The sequence below is a fragment of the Oryctolagus cuniculus genome, chromosome 2 (genome assembly GCF_964237555.1).
Source record: "Oryctolagus cuniculus chromosome 2, mOryCun1.1, whole genome shotgun sequence".
Lineage (NCBI taxonomy): Eukaryota > Metazoa > Chordata > Mammalia > Lagomorpha > Leporidae > Oryctolagus > Oryctolagus cuniculus.
The window spans coordinates 169,299,213-169,323,191 of NC_091433.1; the positions used below are offsets into that span (position 1 = coordinate 169,299,213).

At 41.4% G+C, this 23,979-nt stretch overlaps 1 protein-coding gene, 1 long non-coding RNA gene and 1 pseudogene across 12 annotated transcripts in view; 2 read left to right on the top strand and 1 right to left on the bottom strand.

Annotated features, from left to right (window-relative positions):
- Positions 1-23,979, bottom strand: part of RASGRP3 (RAS guanyl releasing protein 3) — a 136,826-nt gene that overhangs the window by 8,233 nt on the left and 104,614 nt on the right. For 5 of the 10 annotated variants that reach the window (XM_070069714.1, XM_070069713.1, XM_070069715.1 and 2 more), the window contains 5 exons: positions 22,011-22,124; positions 18,087-18,202; positions 10,901-11,048; positions 3,452-3,488; positions 124-249 (listed from right to left, as the gene is read on the bottom strand). In XM_070069714.1, the coding sequence (XP_069925815.1) occupies positions 124-249; positions 3,452-3,488; positions 10,901-11,048; positions 18,087-18,202; positions 22,011-22,124 (541 nt within the window). Of the gene's footprint in view, positions 1-123; positions 250-3,451; positions 3,489-10,900; positions 11,049-18,086; positions 18,203-22,010; positions 22,128-23,979 lie in introns of all 10 variants that reach the window. The other 5 variants (XM_008254554.4, XM_070069709.1, XM_070069710.1 and 2 more) reach the window with 1 other exon arrangement.
- Positions 245-22,995, top strand: LOC108176374 (uncharacterized). 2 transcript variants are annotated; one of them, XR_011386940.1, is made up of 7 exons: positions 245-737; positions 7,301-7,423; positions 10,849-10,936; positions 15,595-15,697; positions 18,050-18,230; positions 20,582-20,654; positions 22,904-22,995. It is a non-coding gene; the product is annotated as an uncharacterized lncRNA (long non-coding RNA). The 2 variants fall into 2 exon arrangements; XR_011386939.1 differs by having other exon boundaries at positions 18,101-18,230.
- On the top strand, positions 11,159-15,060 carry LOC103347730 (biorientation of chromosomes in cell division protein 1 pseudogene; annotated as a pseudogene).

The following is a 23,979-nucleotide window of genomic DNA, read 5'->3' on the forward strand; positions in this document are numbered from 1 at the left end:
GTGACGGGGAAGTCAAGGGTCTAGAAGTCAAGAGTCTAGACTCAGAACCCAAATGAGGTCCAGGAATGGGAGGTGAGCAATGAGACATTGTGGAAGAAAAAAAACAACCCAAGAGGACATTACCTGGGGGTATTGAGGGGCTTCCTGGCAGTGACCCATGACTACTCCCCAAGGAGGGTGCCCGGGCCAGTCTCCTGCAGGCCAGAACCAGGAGGTCTTTGCACTGTTTGTGACAATTGGCTCCACAGTCTGAAAAATTCCAAATGAGTCACACATGAGGAATGTGAAGCATGACTGGGCTTCCAGAGTGGCACTGGAGCTGCCAGCCTTCTCTTCCCCCACCCACTTCTAGGGTGACTCTCAGCCCAATGCAGGCAGGTCCACAGAATGTATCTAGGGGGCTGAAAAAGGACCATACCATCTCTCTTGAGCTCCTGAAGTCCTTTTCTATTTGCTCAACTTGTTCCTCTCTGTAAGTTATTGAGGTGCTTAGGGAGCATGCAGAAGGAAGGGCCTAGTCTGAGAGGTAAGTTACTCTTGCCCAAAATGAAATGCAAATCATGTGGGACTGGGGTTCTTTCCCAGGCCAAGATGGAATCCCCACCAAGAGGCTCTGGAGTCTCAGCTTCACCTCTCCTGGGACCAACAGCTGCCTCTGCTGATTTACTGTGATATGTTCCTCCACTGAGTACTTCTCTGGATTTTTTGTTCATTTCCAGAAACCTTTTTCAGGGCAAGTAAGTGTATCTTCTGCTTCCTTTTTTTATATAGAAATAGAAAACAAGGTGGGCATATGCTCAATAAACATGTCCTTCATGTGTGGCTTGGATATGAGTTTGGGTGCTGTCCAAAGTCCTGTGTGTTAAAGGATTGGTACTCACAGGGTGGAAACTTAATCCAATTTTGGTATTTAGGAGTGAAGTCTTTAAGTAGTGATGGAATTGGATTGAGTTGTGAGGGTGGGGCCATGATTGAATCATATTGGTTTTATAGGAAGCAGCACAAGATGTACTCTGGCTCTTGCCGTGTAATTCTCTTTGTCAGCTTGACACTCTGCCAAGTAAGAACAATTTCCCTAGATGTCCAACTAATGGGGTCACCTGATCTTGGACGGTGAAGTTCCAAAATCATGAGCCAAAATAAACCTTTTCTGTTTACAAAGGTAGTTTCTTTTAGATATTTCATTAATGTAGGCATACAGCAGATTCTGTGAAATTACCCATTAAGATGTCTTAGTTAAGGCAGTAGAATATTAATTATGACTTGAGGTAGAAAAATGTGGCCATGTTGGAACATAGCTCATAATTATTTCATATGTTGAGAGTCCTATACTTCAATTAGAATCATTGAACAGATATGACCATTCTACAGTATATTTCACTCAACATCAAAGAAAACCTAAGTATTTACAATATCCATTGTTCCACAAATGATTTTGTTTCAAATACTCTTGATACCATGTTTAGTCTATTTTAATTAATTTTTTCTACTCTATGTGCCATTAGGAGAAAACACTGTACTTATATGTCCCAAGATAACCCAAGAGTTTAATTAATTTTCACCTTCATAAAATGTGTGTATGTGTGTGTGTGTATGTGTGTGTGTCTTTCAGGAAACAGAGGAACAGAAACCAGAATAAAACTAGTGACTCATTGCTAGGAAATAAGATACTATAATATTTTTGAAGTCTGACTGTAAAAATCCAAGTTAAACCAAAGCAAGTGAAAGACAAGTTCTATAGGGAAGGACCTTCTGAGTACTTAACTGTGGCTTCCAGCTAGGAGCTTCACATAAACTTTCTGTTCATGCAAAACAGGACCAAATACTGAAAGATGGCTAGAGAAAAAAGGCATTGTGGGAACAGCATTCGTCTAAAGGTGTTCATGATTACAATGTTTCCTTTTGAAAATGTCATTATATTTTTCAAGAGCATTGCTAGATTTTTTAAAGAACCAATATAAACTATTTGCAAAGTATCTAGCAACTCAGATTAAACACCAATAATGTGTAATAACCAAATATATATACACATATATATGAAGCAATATATTCTCACAGGCTTAACACACATGCATACTGCATTTGTCAAATATATATATATATATATTCAGTTTATAAATTTCAGTTAAATGGGGGATATATTAGAATGAATTCATTGAAACATACAAAATAAGTTATGTCTCTCATGTTTTATTATCTTCATTATCCATATGATTTAGTAGAGAAAAGACTAGCTATGAGAAAGTAGGAGGAAATGCCTATGTCTTCCAGAAATTAGTGTTTTTTTTTTTCCCTTTGAAGGGAAGTTCTTTTTTTATAAATTTTATTTGAGAGGCAGAAAGACATACACACAGAAGACACAGAAAGAGACAGCAGCAGAGAGACAGAAAAACAGAACTCCTGTCTACTTTTTTATTCTCCAAATGCCTGTAGTGGCCAAAATCTTGCATTATAACCCAAGTCTCCCATGCGAGTGGCATGGGAGCCATTGCAACTGCTTCTGAGGCATTAGCAAGAAGCTAAAATCTGGAGCTGGAGCTGAGAATCAAACCAGGCACTCCAATCTGGGACATATGTTATCTTAGCCACTTGGCTGAGTGCTGGCTCTGCAAAGGTTCTTATAGCCAGTATTTTAGTAAGGCTGTCACACTTCAGAATTCCCACCTTAACTGGATGCTGATTATTCTCTTATTTTTTTAACAGACTTTGTTTTTTAGAGTACTTTTAGGTTCACATCAAAAGTGAGAGGAAGGCACAGAGATTTCCTATATCCTATGCATTCACACATATACAGTCTCCTCTGTAACCAATATCTCACAACCAAATGGCTATTTTTTACCATTGATGAACCCACACCGGCATCATTATCACCCAAAGGCAATAATTGACACTAGAGTTCACTCTTGGTGTTGTAATGATGGTTTCTTAACAAAATTTCAGCTCACCTGGGCTCCTTCCGTTCAACAACTCCTTTTCTTTCTTTCATTTTTTATTTATTTTTTTTTGTCTTTTCCCCAAAGAAACCTTTTATTTAAGGAATACAAACTTCATGTGTTTTATAAGTAAACCTTTAGGAACATAATGGCTGATGATTCCTAAGGGATCTTGGAGACAGGGCTAGATGGATGTATGCTGATAAGGTTGGCTTGCTGCCCTCTCAAAGCATGCTGTAAATTTTTAATTCTGGTTCTCTAAAACTCTGGTGACTCCTTCCTGGACACATTCACCCTTGGTGGCCATTGGCACAAGAGACCTAAGTTCTCAGTGATATCAAGAACTTTTGTTATTGTATCTATGAACTATATTGAATCTGTTAAAGAAAAACTAATTATAAATTAAAACAAAAAATTTTAAAAATAAAAAGAGCTTTTGCTGCTTAACCAGAAAATTTGGATTCCTACCTAAAATGTCTCAGTTTGAAAACTAAAAAACAGTAAGAACATGAATTTACCTTTGCATTTGTATCCTTGCTTGATTATGCCCCAGAGCTGCAACAAAAGACAAAGGACTGTCAGAGAATCTGGAGAGAAATCTGGGAGGAAGTTCTGGGAAGTTTCATGACTGGCCAGGCACAAACAGGATGTCACTGCTCTTAACACTCTTCCTGTCAAACAGAAGGACCCTCTCCCAGCCCACCCCAGTTGTGGTGATAACATGAATTTTGCTTCCTTTTTCTTTCTCAGAGCCAAATGGGAGCTGGAGTGGGAAATAGCATTTGTGTGTTTGTTAGATTCCGGCATGACACACTCTCAGCAAGATTTACAGGGGAGATGACCACTTTGTGTTTGGAAGCCCCTAGTGCCATCTCTCCTTATCACTATAGGAAATACAGCAATCTAAGAAATGCACTTTGAGGTAGGCAGGCAGATAGGATAAAATCGATTCGATTTGTAAACTTGAGACCACGCCCTCAACCACGGCCCCTGTGTGATCTCATGCCCTTACCTGATCTCACCTGAATGCCCACCTGCCCATCAGACTATGTAATCACTCCCCTTTGGAAAGCATAGAAAAGCCGAGGAGCGCCCCAAAATCGCTCTCTGCCTTGGCTAAGCTACTTGTAACTGCTCATGACCAAACGCTTGCTCCACATGGCTATTGGCCTGCCCTCTGCTTGGTATGAACCCAACCTAGCCTCTAGACTTTCTTTCTCCCCTAAATAAAGCCCTCACTCTCCTGTACATTTCTCTCACTGAATAAAAAGGTCATAAACTTACCATGTTGTCTGGTCTATTTGAGCCAAAATTCTCCGAATACGTGACAAGAGCCCACAAAATTATTAATATTAAAAAATATTAATAAGCAGGATGGTATCAACTTTACACTAAAGTGTTTGGATTTGTAAAATTATTTTATTTAAGTGTTTAATTATTTGAGAGGCAGTGAAACAGAGAAACAGTGACAGAGCAAGAGAGCTCCATCCACTGCTCTTTTCCTCAAATGCCTGCAACAGCCAGCACTGGGCCAGCCCTAAACTAGGAGCTGGGAAGCCAATCCAGATCTACATGGCAGGAACCCAACTACTTGAGCCAACACTATTGCCTGCCAGCGTCTGCATTAGCAGGATGCTGGAATCTGGAGTCAGAGCAGGGACTCAAATCCAGAATTTTCCCTACTAGGTTAAATGCCTGCACCGTGTGTGGAAATTAGGTTTACTGAGTAGAATTTGTACCTTGAAAGAATTCAGAAGAGGAAACTAATTTACTCATATACTCAATCTTCACAATTCTTTCATGTTTGGCCTGCGCCAAAGCTGTATATGATGTAGAAAAGCCTCAGAATCTGCCAACCAAGAAGTTATTGACTTTCACTTACACAATAGGAGTGGCTGCTAAATAAAAATTATAGGAGGCCATGTTTTGGACCAAGTTCTTTTACAGTCCCAGCAAACCTGACCCAAAACCAAAATGGAGCTACCCATGCTACAGTTCTGTATCACCAAACTGAAACTAAACTGTTTATCTTACTTTCCAAGAAACTATAAGAGATAACAGCCACATTTCCCAAACAGGCTGGGTTTCAATGATCATGATAATGAAGCTTCCTCAGCCTTATTTGTTACATACAAAAAGTAACCTGAGGGGCCGGTACTATGGCATAGTGGGTAAAGCCACCACTTGCAGTCCTGGCATCCCATATGGGAGCCAGTTCGAGTCTGGCTGCTCCACTTTTGTCTCAGCTCTCTGCTATGGCCTGGGAAAGCAGTAGCAGACAACCCAGACACTTGGGCCCCTGCACCCACGTAGGAGACCTGGAAGAAGCTCCTGGCTCCTGGCTTCAGATTGGCACAGCTCCGGCCATTACAGCCATCTGGGGAGTGAACCAGCAGATGGAAGACCTCTCACTCTCTCTCTCTGTTTCTGCCTCTCTGTAATTCTCCCTTTCGAATAAATACATATTTAAAAAAAAAAAAAATAACCTGCACTAACCAGTTGGTAACCAATCCATTATTTTTCTCTTTCCCTGTCCCCCAAAATAACTTGGAAATGACCAATTTTCTACTTTATTTTTTTTTAAAGTGGTTCATTCCCCAAAAGATCACAACATGACTCAATCCAGGTCTCCCAGGTACATGAGCCATCACATGCTGCCCCCCAGGGTTCCATTAGCAGGAAGCTAGAGCCTGGAGTGGAACAAGGACTTGAACCCAGGCAATCTGATAGGGGATGCAGGCCTCCCATGTGAAGTCTTCATTGCTGCATTAAATGCCCACTGGCACATTGTTTTAGCTTCTGCTTTCTTCAGCATTTCCCTGTCTGCCTGGCTCCTTAGAACACTTTTCTATTTTACGGAATGAAGTATTATTTTTGATTCTAGAATCAAAAAGCCAATTAAGATCTTCCAATCATTGAAATGCTATCCCTTGACTTGACAAATTATCCAGGAGAGGTGTGAGGGTCCATGGTTTCACAAGGGAGCGACTCTCCAGGCACTCCAGGGGTGGTGTCTGTCCTCCTGACGGACTCCCTCTAAACGCTGTGAAGAAGGGGGCTCATCATGATCTTTCCTGTGCCTCCCTGCAGCACGTACACATGGGTAACAGGGACACCAGGAACGCACGGTATCATCAATTAAATGGGCCTAGTTCAAGTCAGAGAAGCTCCATTCCCAACCTCCTAGTGGTTAGGTTACATGGTTGTTTTTTACTTAATCAAATGATGTTGAAAGAAGCAGGACAGGTGTCCACCTGGGACGAATGGGAACATGGCTCACAATGTATCACAGGTGAGCAATGCTCCTGAGTGTGTCATCATGGCTTTGTAAGAAGCTGTCAGGGAGCCAGCTTTGTGGCATAGTAGGTTAAGCCTGAGCCTATAACACCAGCATTTCATATGGGCGCTGGTTCAAGTCCCAGGTGCTTCTCTTCTGCTCCAGCTCTCTGTTAATTGCCTGGGAAAGCAATGGAAGATGGCTCAAGTGCTTGAGTCCCTGCACTCACATAGGAAACCTGGAGGAAGCTCCTAACCCCTGGCTTCAGATCGGCCTGGCTCCAGCAGTTGTGGCCATCTGGGGAATGAACCCGTATACAAAAAACCTCTCTCTGTCTCACCCTCTCTCTGTTGGTAACTCTGCCTCTCAAATAAATAACTAAACCTTGACAACAACAAGAAAAAGCTATCACTTCTGACCCAGTTCCCTGCTAATGTGCCTGGAAAGCAGTAGAGGACAGCCCGGGTGCTTGGGCCCTTGCACCCAACTGGGAGACCCAGAAGCTCTTGGATTCTGGCCTCAGCCTGGCCCAGTCTAACTAGTTTGCTCCTCCTTTATGAAGGGTAAATATGGGGCCAGCATTTGGCAGGGCAGTTAAGAGCATTATGATGCCATTTGGAAACCCACATCCCATATCAGAGAGCCTGGGTTTGAGTCCTGCTCTGTTCAGATCCCTGAATTTCCGATTCCTGCTAACGCACATCCAGGAGGCAGCAGGTGATGGCTCAAGTACTAGGGTCGCTTGCTACCCATGTGGGAGATCTGGACTTAGTTCCTGGCTCCTGGCTTTGGCAAGGCCCAATCCCAACCTTTATAGGTATTTGGGCAGAGTCCCAGCGAATAAAGAAAGGGAAATAGAAATGATTTTAAAGGGGGATGTGATAATCCAGAAATTTGCAAGGACCAACAAACATTGTGTAAGCAGTTCTTTCTCTATGGAGCCTTGATAGTAGTAAAGATGATAGCTAACATTTATTGAATTCTTGCTATGTGAAAGGCACAATTTTAAGCTCTCTACATGTTTTAACTCATTTAGTGCCCACAATAATCTTGTGGGATAGGTAATAATATTTTTCTTCTTTTTACATAGGAAGAGACTGAGTTCCACAGAAGTGAAATTATTTTGGCAAAGCCTCCATCTATAATAATGAGGGAAAGCAGAAAGCAAAGCCATTGTTCCCAGGTGGTCTATGTGTGAGCAAAAGCCACTGAGGTAGGCCAAGAAAAGATGAATAACAAGAGATGTCCTAATGTCCAGAGATAGTAGCAAGCCACAGGAGCTGCTAAAAAATAGAGACAGGGCTGGCGTCGCAGTACAGTAGATTAATCCTCCACCTGCGGCACCGGCATCCCATATGTGCACCGGTTCTAGTCCCGGCCGCCCCTCTTCCAATCCAGCTCTCTGCTATGGCCTGGGAAAGCATGGAAGATGGCCCAAGTTCTTGGGCTCCTGCACCCACATGAGAGACCGGGATGAAGTACCTGGCTCCTGGCTTCGGATGGGCTCAGCTCCAGCCATTGCAGCCATCTTGGGAGTGAACCAACGGAGGGAAGACCTTTCTCTCTGTCTCTCCCTCTCACTGTCTGTAACTCTACCTCTCAAATAAATAAACAAAATCTTTAAAATAAAAAAGAGAGAGACAAATGATAGTTCCATGAGGACTAATGGTGTGTTAATGCATACTTATAACCAGGAAGAAAATACTAGCCATGGAAAGGCCTTGGGCAGATAGATGGATGTGCAGGAATATTTCCCACATTCCTTTAAAATCAGAGCTTCTCTAATACTTGGAATAGTTTCTTAAGGCTTAAGGAACACTGGACTGGGTGGGCATTGTGGCACACTAGATTAAGCCAATACTTGGGATGCCTGCCTCCCATGTTTGAGAGCCTGTTCCAGTCCTGGCTCCTCCATTTCCAGTCCAATTTCCTGTTAATGTATTCTGGGAAGCAGCAGATGATGGCCCCTACAACCTCATGGAAGACATGGATTTAGTTCTGGGCTTCTGACTTTGGCCAATGAAAGGAAGTTTTCTCTCTTTGTCTCTGTCTCTCTCTGTCATTATGCCTTTCAAGTAGATGAAAAATAAGCTTTTATTTTTACAAAAAAACAAACAAACAAACAAACAAGGAGCACTAGAATGAGAGTCAGGAGACCTGGAGATGACTCATGGTCCTGCTTTTAAAGATCCATGTGACCTTGGGGAAGTCAATTTTCTCCAGATCTCAGTTTCCTCATCTGTAAAACAAGGGAGTCACCAACACTCTTTCACTTCTGGAATTCTAATTCTAAAATAAATGGATTGCAGCACAAGTCATGTCTGTTTGTCATCCTTACTCTGAAATTTGAACTTATTTCCAAAACAAATAATGCAGCCATTGGAAAATGGTCCCTTACATTCTTCCACAATTCTTATCAATGACACATCTATAGAGTTGTACTGATGAATTCCTTTGAGAGCCAATGGATATTTTTAAATGTATGTGAGTAGTGAGTAAAAAAACAAAATCAAATTTTACCAATGAAATTAGCTGTATTTTGAAAAATATAAAGGACTATGAAAATTAAAAATAAGTTAATTTAAAATTTTCAAGGAGCATTAAGAAAAGAAATACACTGAACTATGTGACATCCAACATGCCTAATGTTATTTTGCTACCACGGCAACATGGCAGGTATTTCCTTCCTTTTACAGATAGGAAAACAGAGACTCAAAGATAGTTAAATAACTAGGTCAGAGAGAGTCAACGGGCGTAAGAACAAGATTCAAACCCAAGGTTTCAGATTTCAAGTCCAGAGCTTTCTTTCCTCTAATTTTTTTAAATGATGGATTTATTTATTTGAAGAGCAAAATGACTGAGAGAGAGAGAGAGAGAGAGATCTTCTATTCACCAGTTCACTCTGCAAATGCCAACATCAGCCAGGGCTGGGCCAGGCTGAAGCCAGGAGCCAGGAACTCTGTCCAGGTTTCCAATGCAGGTGACAGAGACTCAAGAACCCAGACCATCACCCACTGCTCTCCCAGGCACATTAGCAGGAAACTGGATCTGCAAGTGGAGCAGCTAGGATTCAAGAAACAACACTGATGTGTTACCCAAAGCTCCCTCCCTTTTCAGCATCATCAGATCTAGATATTTCTTTCCCCCAATCTCCATCAAAATGAAAAAGGAGATGTATTTGTTTCCTAAAGAAGTGGCCTGGAGCTGCAAATCCCTGTGGGGACAGGAACAGAAGCATTTTTCCTTTGTTGGCTGAGAAAGAGCAGGTCCTCAGTCTTACCTTTTCTTTTCTTTCTTTTTTTTTTTTTTTTTTTTTTTTTTTTTTTTTTTTTTTGACAGGCAGAGTGGACAGTGAGAGAGAGACAGAGAGAAAGGTCTTCCTTTTCCGTTGGTTCACTCCCCAATGGCTGCTGCGGCCGGCGCACCACGCTGATCCGAAGCCAGGAGCCAGGTGCTTCTCCTGGTTTCCCATGCAGGTGCAGGGCCCAAGCACTTGAGCCATCCTCCACTGCACTCCCTGGCCACAGCAGAGAGCTGGCCTGGAAGAGGAGCAACCGGGACAGAATCCGGTGCCCCGACTGGGACTAGAACCTGGTGTGCCAGCGCCGCAGGCGGAGGATTAGCCTATTGAGCTGCGGCACCGGCCAGTCTTACCTTGATCCTTGACCATAGCAAGTGCTATCACCCACCTGGAATCATTTTTGAGGTAACATCTGCCTCTTACTTACTCCTTCTCAGGTGGTTGTATGCTTGAACACAAATTCCTGCCCTTGTGTTCCCCAAAGAAACAATGTCATCTAGGGGAAGCATATATCAGCAATGGCTTCAATATGGGTCAACAGTGGGATATGACTACTGAATAAAGCAAACAAAACTGAGCTCTGGCATTTAGGAAAAGAGCAACCATCATACTAACTGGGGTGTTTGGCAGCCCTCACCTGGAATGCCACATTTTCCCATTTACTTAACTTGAATATAGACTGGAAGACATGCAGGGCCAAAAGCTAACCTCAGTTCCCAACGATTTCTCAAATGTGAGGAATGAAGGACACACTCTCCATTTGTTGTCATGGTGCAACTGGAGCACAGGATTCAAGTCAGAACACTTGTGTCCCCTGTGGCCCTCTATAGTCACAGGCAAAGGGAAGGGTTTGTTGGGAGATTTAATGAAATTAAGTGACTGGGGAAGTACTTTGTAACTGTCAAGTGTTAGGTAAATGTTACTTAGTATTATAACCATCTACTCTCTAAAAGATTTTTTTTTTCCTTTTTGAGTTGGGAGTTAATTGAGTCATGCCACAGTGGATTTCTAGTGACTAATACCATATGAAATGAGCACTCAAAGGAACTGGCTAAGATAAATGCTCTGTTTAATTGCAATTACTTATGAATATTAGTGATGAATGCCAGGAGTTTGGTCTGACACCTTTCCCTGGCAGGGATTAACAGACAAACCACTCTCTTATATTAGCAGCTCTCACCAACCTGCGCTGTCTGCCAACCCTGCATTCCTAGAGCACAGCTAACCTCATAGATCTCGCCTTCACTTTCATTTAATTTTTACTGTCAGAAAACCATCATGATTTATTTCTGACCCAAAGCAGGCTCTAGTGAGTATGTCATTTTTTACCTTCTCAGAATGCTGCACCAGTAACTACCCACCAAGGAAAATGATGGAAAACAGACTTACAAATCCTGCACAGTGTTCACAGAAGGTTGGCTTCAGGTAGGTCATCTCTTGAAAATTATGGACAAATCCTGGTCCCATTTTACAGTGTAGTTGGGATTTAGCTCTCAGGAAGTAAGCCATCATTTCGTCTTTACTGATCAAGCCATCTCTGTTAAGAGAATCAAAGAAGGGAGGGATCTTTGAATCCCACATTGCTAAGCAGTTGCCACACTTTACACACCCACCCTCCATACTTCTGTGGCCCAAAGGAGATAAGGAATGTTGACTTCTCCATCACATCTAAAGGGATCTCAAAGGACAGCATCGGGTACTGAAAGCCTTTCACAGTCAGTAAAGATGGTGTGTGTGTGTGTGTGTGTGTTCGTGTGTGCACACGCAAACATGTAGGACCATACACACTGTGCACACAGGAGGCCTGTGTACTCTGACACAGTATGGAATCACAACTTCCAGAAGGATATCTTTCTAGCCTTTGTCTAGCACTAGGGTTTACAAATTGGGTAGCTGGATAAAAAGAGGAAACTGTTTTAACTTCCCATTCTCAAGTTCACTCAGCCTGATCCCATCCAGCCACTTCCTCAGTGGCCCTCTCACTCATTCAGCCTGGCTCATAGCCTGTCACTGAAGCAGTGCTTCTGTATCATCTCAACACAGAACAAACTCACCTCCATATCCTCCACGTACTGCACATCCTCACTCTTGTCTATCAGAAAAGATCAAATCTGTTGGACATAGTGAGCTCCAAGTCACCTTCTTTCTATACCAGCATGGGCCGGAGATCACAACTTTCCTGGTCAGTTCAGAATTCCTTTATACTCCCAAGTTCTTGCTTGGGATACTCCCAGCCCCCCACTGTCTAATCGCCATATGACTCGACACTTTTCCATCCGCTCAGTCTCTTCACCTATTTCTCCCTCTGCTTACAGTTATATTCAGGATTCTCCCTTCTGAAAAAATTTCCTCAATCCTACTACCATTTCCAGCACTTGTCTTTTCCCTCTTCTGTCGCTCCCCCTTTTCGTGGAGGAACGACACTAAGCCCTGCCTAGGCTTCATATCCGAGTCACGGCACCATTATGTCGCTCCCCCTCTTCGTGGAGGAACGACACTAAGCCCTGCCTAGGCTTCATATCCGAGTCACGGCACCACTTGCTGCTCCTCCGCACGCGGAGGAGCCGCACCGGACCGGGCGCTTGTTGTTCCCCTTTTTTTACAAGTCCTTTCTATAGTAAAGTAAGAATAAGTAAACAGCAAACTCCCAAAGCAAGAATGAGTAGAGAGAAATGAGAAAGAACGAAGTAACGAACTTCCCCGCGAACTCTCCAACGCACTCTCCAACCAACCCACACCACCATGCCGTCTCTCTCCTCCTATATAGTCCTCTCCACCAATCCCAACTCGGCTGCCCACACGCCGAGCACGCCGCTCTCCTCCAATCAGGAGCAGCTCCTGCAGCTTGTCAAGTTGGTGAGAGGCAGCTGGGTAGAAGCTGTTTACTTCTCTCCCAGCGCCATATTGTGGGAGAGCAGATGCATAGAATAAATCTTAATTCCAGTAACAGTATAGTCCGAATTGCTCCCCACACTCTTCCTTCTCTGATTCCCACAGTTTTCAAAAAGAGGACTCTAGCTCTCCATTTTCTTCAATTACTCTTTACTCCATAGAGTCAGGTTTCCAGTCCTACTAACCTGTTGAGACTATCAGCAAGGACATCCTTAGTGGCCTTTCCTCATTCTTCAGACTTCCTGACCTCTTGGCAGTAGGTGGCATGAGGACAAAGGTCCTTTCTGACCCTCTCCCCTCTATGGAACCCTATGATTCCATGCAATACGGTTTTCCTCCTTCTCTTCACCCATTCTCCCGCAAAATCATCCTTCCTCTCAACATCTAGATGTTGGGGAAGGTGTTTCTGCAGGCTCATTACTCAGGAGGATCCATGCTCTTCTCCCTCTGAATTTTCCCATCAGCCCTTGCTCACTACACTAAGGATGCCAGCTCACAACACTGGGCTGAAGACTGTATCTCTACCCCTGACTATTCATCTGAATCTTCAACAATTCACTGGATGTCTCTTCCTGTTGGTCTACTCTCCTCCCAAAACAAACATATCCAAGCCCAACTCTGTATCTGTCTTACCAATATTCCTGCCCCAGGCTCCTCTAATGCTGTTAGCAGTGCCATAATTTTCTTACAGGTTTAAGAATTTCAGACGTCTTCAAAATTAAACAGTCAACTCATGATTTGCTCTTCTCAAGAGGAACACATTATATTTTGGTCCCTGAATTTAAACACAAACACACACAAGGATCCTGGTTTCCTGGTGGAGGTACCTTCATGGAGTTGAAAGACATACAGACTAAGAGATGATTTATTGACAGATAGATGATCGATAATAGATAGGTGAGAGATAGTAGATAAATGACAGATAGATACTTACATATACAACACCACTTAGTCACACAAGTCTGGGCACCAATTAGAATACAGTGAACAGGGTTCCTGGAGCAAAACCATAAAGCAGCAACCCCAGCCAAGGCCCCTTCATGGCTTAATAGAAGAAGGAAAAACAATACTTGTTGCCTAGCATGTGTACCATCCTTCATTATATAGATCTGTTACTATATGTTACTATAATGTAGCCAGGAGCTCCATTATCCAGCCCTTCCTGAATCTAGGGGGAGGTCATATGACTGTTAGCCACCAAGCCAACTTGAACAGATGTAATTGATGGTATTTCTAGACCTAGGAGTTTAAGAAACTACTGTGCTCCTCCACCTCCTCTTCTCTCATCTGCAAGATGTATTCGGGGGCTTCACGACCCTAGATGCCAGCAAAGCCAGGAGATAGAAGGAGCCTACTCCATGGATTACCAGGAAGGGGAGTGCTGACCAGCCACTAGGAAATTAGACCCTTAGATGAATGAGGAAAAAAACTTCAGTGTGTCAAGCTAATGAAAGTTTGGAGTTTGTCTCCTACAGAAGTTGGTGGTGTCTGACTAAGCACACCTGGAATTATCCCATGTCCCTCTACAAAGAAATGGCCCATCTTTCCTCAGTTCATGGTCGGAGTGTTCACATATGACCAAGGCACGAGAGAGTAGCACCAGCTTCTCTGAGAGCCAGTCAGGGCTATCCCTAGCATTGACTCAGAGAACCTGCTGTGCTCACACCTGCCATTCTGGAAATAAAAAGACAGAACATCTTCAATCTTTAAGTTCTGAAAGAATTTCTATCTCCGAATGAAATTTTACTTGGTCATTGATCCAATGAAACTTCCCAAGGTGGCCTAAAACCTGACTTCCTGCCCATGAGGAGCAGATTACAAGTTAAATATTCCAAATAACAGTTCTCAAAGAGCTTTCTGTGGGAAACCAAACCCTTAAGATGCTAATCTGGGCTGCAGAGAGTAGGAAAAATGCTTTGGTTAAAAAATAGCTATTTATTTAGGCCTGCTTTGCCAGCGTCGCTGCACTTCTACTACCACCTCCGCCGCTGGTCCCTTGGCACCGCTTTCCTCCACGTCTGCCTCCAACTCCACACACTTCACGCCCTCTGTCGCGTGTTTGTCATTCTCCACGGGCCTTGGGCGCAGGCGTGGTGGACAGCAGTGGCGGCAGAGCAGACCAGGCCTCTACCGAGGCAGCAAAGGGCGCATCGGGGACTGGCGGGAGCAGTGGCCCCATCAACCCGGCCTCCTTGCCTCCCGGGGACCCGCAGCTCATCGCCCTCATCATGGAGCAGCTCAAGAGCCGAGGTCTGTTTGACAGCTTCTACCAGGACTGCCCAGCCAACATGGACACCAAGCCAGCCCACCAAAACCTGAGACAGAGAGTGGATAGTGTTGTGTCCACTCATCTAGGTAAGCAAGAGTGGAGTCCTACAATGAACAAGCACCAGTTCTAAAATGGCCTGAGGCAGAGCGTGGTACAGTCAGGGATGTTGGAAGCTGGGATAAACAGGATTATATTTCAGGTGGTGGATCCAAAACTAAACCACATCTTCAGACCCCTGATTGAAGGAGCAATTCATGAGTTCCCGGCGGCTCAGAAGAAAGAAGCAGTGCCAGCACCCCTCCAGAGCCTGAAAGCCCAGGAGCCCGCAGCCCCGAACCAGGATGCCTCCTAAGAATGTGCCTGACACCTTTTGACAGCTCCGTACGGTTATGGTGAAGGAGTGGATTCAGTTACATAAAAGAACAACTTCCAAATGGAGATGGGCCACGCTCATCACTGATTTCCAGATCACAGCCTTGACTGTGGGGCAGCATCCGGATGGAACAGAGAGCTGTTGGGCAGTCGGGGAGTGGACTGTGTGCCCCTGCATTGCGCTGCCATTGGCACTGCTGCACACGGCTCTGACACGGGAGACACTACAGAGACGCAAAGAAACACTACAGCAACCTTGGTTGCCCTGAGGCAAGCTCTCATACTTGAACATGGAGACTGTACGTGGGTTTTAGGGTTTGCACTCAGGGCTAAACAAAAGCTCCAGTGACTTAACATGACCAATCTCAAAGATGATGTCAAAGAATAATGGCAGTGAATGTTAGCTGGGAGTAGGTATTTGGCCGAGCTTGCTTGGTGTCTTTGAGTCTCAGAGTTGCAAACTAGAATGTACAAATCATTAGCACCAAATAGCTTTAAACTTATCGTGACTTGTACGGAAATCTTCAAGCCAGTTTCCTTTGCCTTGTAGAAGACAACGTGGAATCCTAGAATGTGTGTAGAAGATGACATGAGTGGAGGGAAAACGGTTGTAGGCTCTCCGCCCAGGGCATCTTCCTGTCCTACAGGGGCTGGTGAGTCTTGGATGTGTTTAGTTTATTCTCACGTTTGTGTTTTCAGAAAACTGAATGATCAATAAATGGTATAAGTTTTATAATAAAATCATTTACTACTTTAAAAATATATATTTAATTTCATAAAATTCATACAATAAATATATTTGATAAAGATACATATTTACACAATTTCATATACAAACAAAATTATAAAATAGTGTATTAGTCCATTACTCTCTTAGAGTCATAGAGTAAAACACCTTAGTCTATTAAAAGTTTTGGGGAAGTCACACAGTAAAGACACTTATTTAATTAGTTTTCCATACTTGATTATGCTTTCCATACTTGACAAGTTAAGACCCTTTGCAAAAATACTGGTTAATACCTGCTTTTGTGGAACATAGTGTGGAAAACAAGATCTTAGAGAAAACATCTTTTTCTGATATTTTCCAGTATTAACCACTCAAACTTCAGTGTGGTTAACCAAGGAAAGGTTTGAGGTATTAACTTAGGGTATCACATTGTCTGACGAAGTCATCTAATAAGAAAGCTATGAATAGTTCAAACCTTCATTCTTAGAAAAAACACAGGTATTTATAGATGTTATGAGACATAGAGGTGATGATATAGAGAGACAGAGAAAGAGTTTTCTGAGACAATCTCAGTTCTTTCTATAGAGGTAGCAGAGAAGAAAAATGAAAACTAGAAGGTGGTTTTAAGTCCATGTTCTATTTATAAGTCACGAACAGCAACAAACTAAGGGAAGAAATGGGCAGCTGGGAATTTTACTTTGTCAAAGAAGTTTATGTTTCTTACAAGTATAATTTATTTCAAAAGTATTCTTTGTTCTGGGTATGCATTAAAGATGAATTTAAGATTTTAAGTCATTTATGTTAAAGTATCAAAGCTTTCCTTAGTGTGTTATATTACTTAGATTTCATTTTTGAAAAATTCTCATACCAAGAAAATATTAGAGGGCTTTTACATAATTTAATTTGGATATTTCACCAACATAAAATCCAGTATTTCATTACAGATGACTTTAAAGTCAGCAATTAACCTCACATAATTAAAATTTAATCAAATTTTTAATGCCAGCCTTTCTCAGCAATTGTTTTTAATTATTAGTTATCTTAAATGAGTTCAAACTTAGTCCTGAAAGCCACTAAATTTTCAGACATCATTGGAAACTAAAGAAGAATATATTTTTTTCTGTTTATCAGTACAAGCTTTGATCATAAAAATAATAAAGTGTGGATTATTTATTGTTATCTGCAGCTACTATGTGCTTCTGTGAAGATTGTTAACAGTCTAAGAAATCATGGTCATTTGGTGAATTTTAAGATTGCCCACAGTGGGACCAGCGCTGTGGCATAGTAGGTTAAGCATCTGCCTGCAGTGCTGGCATCCCATATGGGCTCTGGTTCAAGTCCAAGCTGCCCCACTTCTGATCCAGCTCCCTAATGCACCTGCAAAAGCAGTAGAAGATGGCCCAAGTTCTTAGGTCCCTGCACCCATGTAGGAGACCTAGAGGAAGCTCCTGGCTGATTAGCCCATCACAGCCATTGTGGCTATTTGGGGAGTGAACCAGTGGATGGAAGATCTCTGTTTCTTCCTCTTTCTGTAACTCTGCCTCTCAAGTAAATAAGTAAAACTTAAAAAAAAAAAAAAAAAAAAAAAAAAAAAAGATTGCCCACAGGTGCGGTGATGCTGAGGACTCCAGAGCTATATCTAACCATATTTCTCTTCTCTCTCTCTCTTTTTCTTTTTTTTTAAAAATTTATTGATTTATTTGAAAGTCGGAGTTACACACAGAGAGAAGGAGAGGCAAAGAGAGAGAAGTCTTCCATTTTCTGGTTCACTCCCCAGTTGGCTGCAATGACTAGAGCTGCACTGATCCAAAGCCAGGAGCCAGGATCCTCTTCCAGGTCTCCCATGCAGGTTTAGGGGCCCAAGAACTTGGGCCATCTTCTACTGCTTTCCCAGGCCATAACAGAGAGCTGGATTGGAAGTGGAGCAGCCGCGACTAGAACCGGCACCCATATGGGATGCCAGTGCTGCAGGCAGCGGCTTTACCCGCTATGCCACAGCACCAGCCCCTCTTCTCTCTTTTGATGGCAGTTTTCTGGTGTTGGTAGCTAAGCAGTAATGTAAGAATTATATAGTTGGGCTAATTTGCAAATGGGCACTTGTGTTCAATACTAACAATGTGGTTTACCCTGGGATTCCATCCAACTGCTCATGTTCATGGACTCAAAGGAAAAAAATCAGCTAAGTGAAACTTATCTGATGAAAGCACTAGGGTTGAAGCCATCAAGATGTAAGCTATAGATTTCTCTGTCCTCTTCTGATAATAATTTTCTGTTTTAGGAAAGTTGCATTGAAATGTAACAAAACTAAGACTTACTGATCTTTGTCCAGCACACAGAAGGAATCCAAAAAGGGAAAATTGGCTGCTATACTTTCAAAGTCCTCTTGGGAGATGTACCCATCATGGTCGTGATCATAGTTTCTAAACACAGACTGCAAAGGAAAAACCAGTATTTACTGAGTAAGTATTTATAAGTCAGGCTCTGAACTGTTCTTGTGAAAGCAATGGAAACCAGCACGTTATCTTCCTTGCAGAAGCTTAGACTCTAGCGGGAGATAACTAAAGACATCTTTACAGTGCAACAAGATAAATGGTTTGCTTGAGTACTTGGGGATGCTGGGGTGAGATTAAGAAGGGTTTACTAGAAAAAGCAAGATCTAAACTGAGACTCTAAGTTGGGTAGGAGATAGGCTTGGTGGATTTACAAATTCCAGTACCATCACAGTAGAAAATGAAGCTTTAAGATGTTAAGTGATTTCAAAATTAAAGTCTACATTTAATTCAATTGCAATCAAATTCTCTCTCTCTCTTTCCCTCCCTCTCTCCCTTTCCCTCCCTCTCTCCCTTCTTCTCTCTCTCCCTCTTAAATTTAAAAAGTAAAATTCATCTCTATAATTTAAAAGATTGTAGTGATGATATGTTTAGATGAACAAACTTATTCAAAGGTTCAAATAGCAGTGAATATGTTAAGAATACACAAAATTATCTAAACTGGAGAGTAATGAAGGGGAACACACCCTTTCAGGCATCAAATATGCTATAAAACTACATTACTGAAAACATGATACAACTTACTACAGTGAGTGGCATTCAGAAGCAGACTTATATATTTATGTATAGGAAATTAGAGTATCAAAAATATCTTCAAATCTATAATGAAATTATTGATTAGCCAATAATTGTCATTGAGCTAAATGGTCAATAATTTCATAAAATAAATTGTCCCCAAACTAAGCTCTAGATGCATTAAGAATTTTAACATAAAAAGCTATAAAATACCAAAGATAAATAGATACAAACATTTTTCATGTTTTACCAGTTTTGAGCAGAAAAGTGCTTTCTTGGAATGATGTAAACATCAAAAGCTATAAAGAAAAATATTTTACTACAATAAAATGCAAAACATCTGAATCAAAAAAGCTAAGCTAAGAAAGCTTTAGGTAAATGATAAAGAGAGCAAGTTATTTGTAGTTGCTATGATTTAAACAAGATTTGGCTTCCAAATCATGCAGATATGTTAACCCTAAGGTCATAAGTTAATGCTATTAAACAGGGTAGAGGCATGATAAAATTTGTGACCAGGAGATGGGCACAGTTGGGAGTCCACAGGTCACTGGGGCATGTCCTTAGGAAGGCAATGCTTGTGAGAGGGTTGGCCATGGAAGCCAAGCTGGCCATGTGCTCCACCACTGCCATCCTCTGTCCTCACCAGACAACTGAACTGATGGTGCTGCTCTACTGTGGACTGTGAACCTCCAAAATCACTCAGACCATGAGCCAGAATAAACCTCCTTGCTTCATAAGTAGCTTGTCTTAGGTATTTAATTGTAGTGAAGAAAAGCTGGTAAGTATAGCAACATATGTAAGAGGAAAGACACAAAAGTAAAATAGGCAATCCACAAAGTAAAATATAAATAGTCAATACATGCATGGATAGGTGCTCAATTCTGTTAATAATTACAGAAATGGAATTGAAACTTTTTTTAAAATTCTCAGATCTGAAAATATTAAAATTGCATCAAGTTAGTAAAGTAAATAGCCATTACTTTCTGGAAAACTCAGACTACTCTCTGACACAGTAATTCCAGTTTTAGGAATTTGTTCTAAGGAAACAATTGAACAAGATTGCTCAATATAAGTGTATGTAATATGTTTGGGTGAATAGATAGCTAGCTAGCTAGATAAACAGACAGAAAATGATATCATATAAGATAACCTACAAATGAATTATGCTTATCTCTGAAGAATACAATTAGCAAAGCCTGAAAATAAAGCTTTTTTTCTCTGTAATTTATGTAATAGTTTAATATTTACAATAGTCATGTCTTTATGGTCAGAGAAAAATAGAAAGTGTTTTCCAATGCCTTCTGCTAAATTAGATTTTTCTTTTTATATGCATACTTTATAATTATTTATTTATATTTACTTGAAAGGCAGAGAGACAAAGAAAAGAGAGATCTTCCATCCACTGATTCATTCCTCAAATGCCCACAACAGCTGGTACTGGGCCAGGCCAAAACCAGGAGCCCAAAATTCATTTTGGGTGTCCCACATTGTGGCGGGAGGGACCCAAGAACTTGAGTCATCACCTGCTGCTTCCCATGGTGCACATGAGCGGGAACAAAGAGTAAAGCTGCAACTTAGACCCAGGCACTCAAGTATGGGAAGTGGGCATTGTAAGAGGAGGCTTAACCATTACAATAAATGGCTTCCCCTAAATTAGGCTTGCAAAACAAGGCTCTTTAAACACATATAAGAAAATTTATATTTAACTTGGATTCCAGCTATAATTAATCTCTCTCCCTTTCTAGATGGTTTCTGTCTATCCTACCTGTCTTCATTGTCCTAGGTTACAAGCTGCTTCATGAGTATTTTGCTAAGTAGGTAAGATATAAATGAATGAATGAATTAAAATATGACTTAAAGGAGTGTTTAGCACCCAATGCTAGTTTATCTGTAGATAACCGAATTGCACAAAAACACGAAACATTACATTCTTTTGCAAGTTCCAAGTAGCTTAAAAGTTAACCATTTTGTAGAACTCATTTTTTATGGTCTAACAGCCTTATTTATATTAAGACTATAAGAGTTTTTGTGGAGCAAGTTAGAATAAAAATTCATAATAAAACCCAGTCTTCCATCTGCTTTAACCAATGGTTGGCAATTTATCCAATCTAGGCTGACCTCCCCCATGGTAAAGGAATTGGAGAGAAGGGAAGAGTAGGGAATTAAGGCAGGAGGGGGGACAGAGATTCCCTGTAGGAGCAGAAGAAGCCAGCCCGAAGAACCAGAGTGAGGAACAAGTCATTCTGCCTTCTAATTCCTGGCGTCAGATCATCCTTAACTACAGCTCAGTTCCTCCCTCTGTTCCCTGCGGTCCCTGGGTCCTGTCCCCACCTTCTCTGGTGCCATGGTGGGTCTATTCTTACCCCATCATCACATGGCCTACACGGGACCTTATCACTTCCTCAGCCACTTCCCTCGCAGAAATTATTTCCCAAACTCCCTTTCTTATTTCCTTTTCCTGCCTCGTAGTTGCCTGGGTTATCTACAATGCTGAACAGTTTCTTTTTCTTTAAATACCCTTTCCTAGCAAAACATACATTATATGTCAAATGACTAAACGTATTACAACTGAGGGTGTACTGATCAAATAGACATTTAACAGGGACCCTGGTTCCCAGTACCTGGGTGTTTTGATTTCCTCGCACAGGCCTTCAATGCTTCTTTCTATGTGGAAAACTGACAGGACCTTGTTTCTATATTCAGTGCTTTTTAGGCCCTCAGCAGCACTATACTGCTATCTCACAGAACTCCAGAAACAGTGAGCAGGGGAAACTGTGCAGCCTATGGGTTTTTTTTCCTGCCCTTGAATATCCAGTGTATCTAGCATTTTCTTCTGATTCATATGGATTTTTCATGAGTTATCCTAATCCCCAAACAGTCCCTGAAGTTGGTGGCAATAACAGAGGTGGCAAACATGTACAAAGAAGAGGAATTGAAAATAGCTGAGAATATTAGGGTTAATGAAAGCAAACTGACAAGAAGGGGAAAAAGGGCCTTTCTGGAAGATTCTCCCCTAGACGTCAGTGCCAGGTAGAGATAAGCATCTGCTACATTACTCCTAAAACAACACAAGCTATTTTCATGAATTATCGGGTTCCTGGGAAGCCAGAGAATATTCTGGAAACAGAAAGGGGCCTTTTAGTGCTCTCTGTTGATTCTCCCTCAACCACTTACCTCAACTAATTTCCTTATGTGCTTGTTGATGACCGTGGGGTCCGGCTTTGGCATCACTCCTGATGCCCACTCCAGGGGTACCACAGGCTTGTTGGGTGTAGTCGGGGAGGTAGGCTGCTGACAGAACACATACACACATTTTTCAACACTAACTGAGGCCTTGGGCAACTAGAACTAGGGACACCAAGAAAGACAAACAGGTTTTAGTGTTAATCTGGCCAACAGAAACTTACATTTTGTAGTTATGTGGTTATACAGCTAGCATCCTCTGCTTATTCTATCTAATGTATAACCACATACACATTTAGGAGTGCATTTTGTTTAGCAGCAGCCTAAATTCTATTACTTTAAACAGATAAAAGAATGCTCATTCAAAAATATTATCCAACTTCCTTAAACAGAAGAAAATTGCTCATGCAAAAATTCCCAAATATCATTAAATCTTTAAATATCTTCAAGGGTACTTCAGAAGGCTCATGGAAAAATGGACTTACAAGTTTATTTCAGTAAAATTTTTAAAATACATGCTCTTTTATAATACAGATTTTCATAATTGTATGAAAAGCCTTCGCATACATGAATTTCAAAAACTTTTTCTGTAAAAATAAACATTTTTAATCCTGTTTTCAATGAACCTTTTAATTATCTTCATATGTAACAATCCATCATGGATTTTTGTGTATGAGGTATAAAATATAAAACACCAGTTATCTGATTCTTTAGTATTTGGTTTTAGTGACAAATTAGTAGGTATATGCAGTAAATGGACATCAGGGCATGGCCAAGTTTATGTTCTTTGCCTGCACCTAGATTAACACACTTTAATCAATCCAACTGTTCTGCTAGTCATTAGGTCTCTCTGGCCCTCTTTGATGGACTCGCTTTCTCCACAGGTTTTTCCATGTTCTTTCAGGACATTTTCACTGAATAAAGTAGGTGAGACTGTGAGAAGCCTGTCATGGCATACAAGACAACACATGCTTAAACAACACAAGCACAAACACCATCCTTTCAGGAGACCAGCTAAGACTGCGACACCTTGATGGCCTCTCCATGGGACCCTCATACATCAGTATATTCATTGGTGTGCACATGTAAGCCTGTATTAGCAGGTTCCTTATTTGATAATGAATTGGTGATAAACATTTTTATAGGATGAATTGAGGAGTAACTGTACTTATTTAAATCCCTAAAAATGTGAGGTCGATGTTAAACAGGAACCTAAGTTACCAACAGGACCAGAAATTACCTGCAATTTGGATATGTTCTCTCACTCTCTGTCTGTCTCTCTCATACAGACACACAAAACACACACACACACACACACACACACACACCATGGCTCTTTTTATGCAGATTTCCATCCTATTGATCTGGTAAAGGTATAACCAGATTATTACAGAAAATTCAGGAGCACCAAAAGATATTTTAAACTTGCAAGTAAATTACAAGAATCCTCAATATTTGTGAGACACCATGAGGACTACCACCTCAACATAGCTCAATTCATCCATTAGATCATTCTGTTTCTTTCAATGATATCATAGCATTGTGAAGAAATAATCAATGTGGAACCAGAAATAAAGGTGGTGGCACTCAATCAGATTCCAAGATTTAAGTAATATTACAGCATCCCATAGGCACACACATCCATCAGTTATCATGGTTATTAAATAAAAATATTTGCTTTATTTCAATGCAAGTGTATTATTCTTTTGAGTGGTTACTAACTTATTAGAATACAGATATTTATTATGTTTTTTAGAACTAACCATTCTATAATTGAAGCCATTGGGTATTTCTTTTGACTAGGGGTGCCATGAAAAATTGATGAAATACAAAGAACCAGTGAGACACTGTAAATAGAAAACAGTATTTAGATTAGATCAGCCAGCACCAACGATGAGTACATTGCGGCTACAGGCCCTCAGCAAAAAGATCCTGACAGCAAATTATTTTCCACTTATAA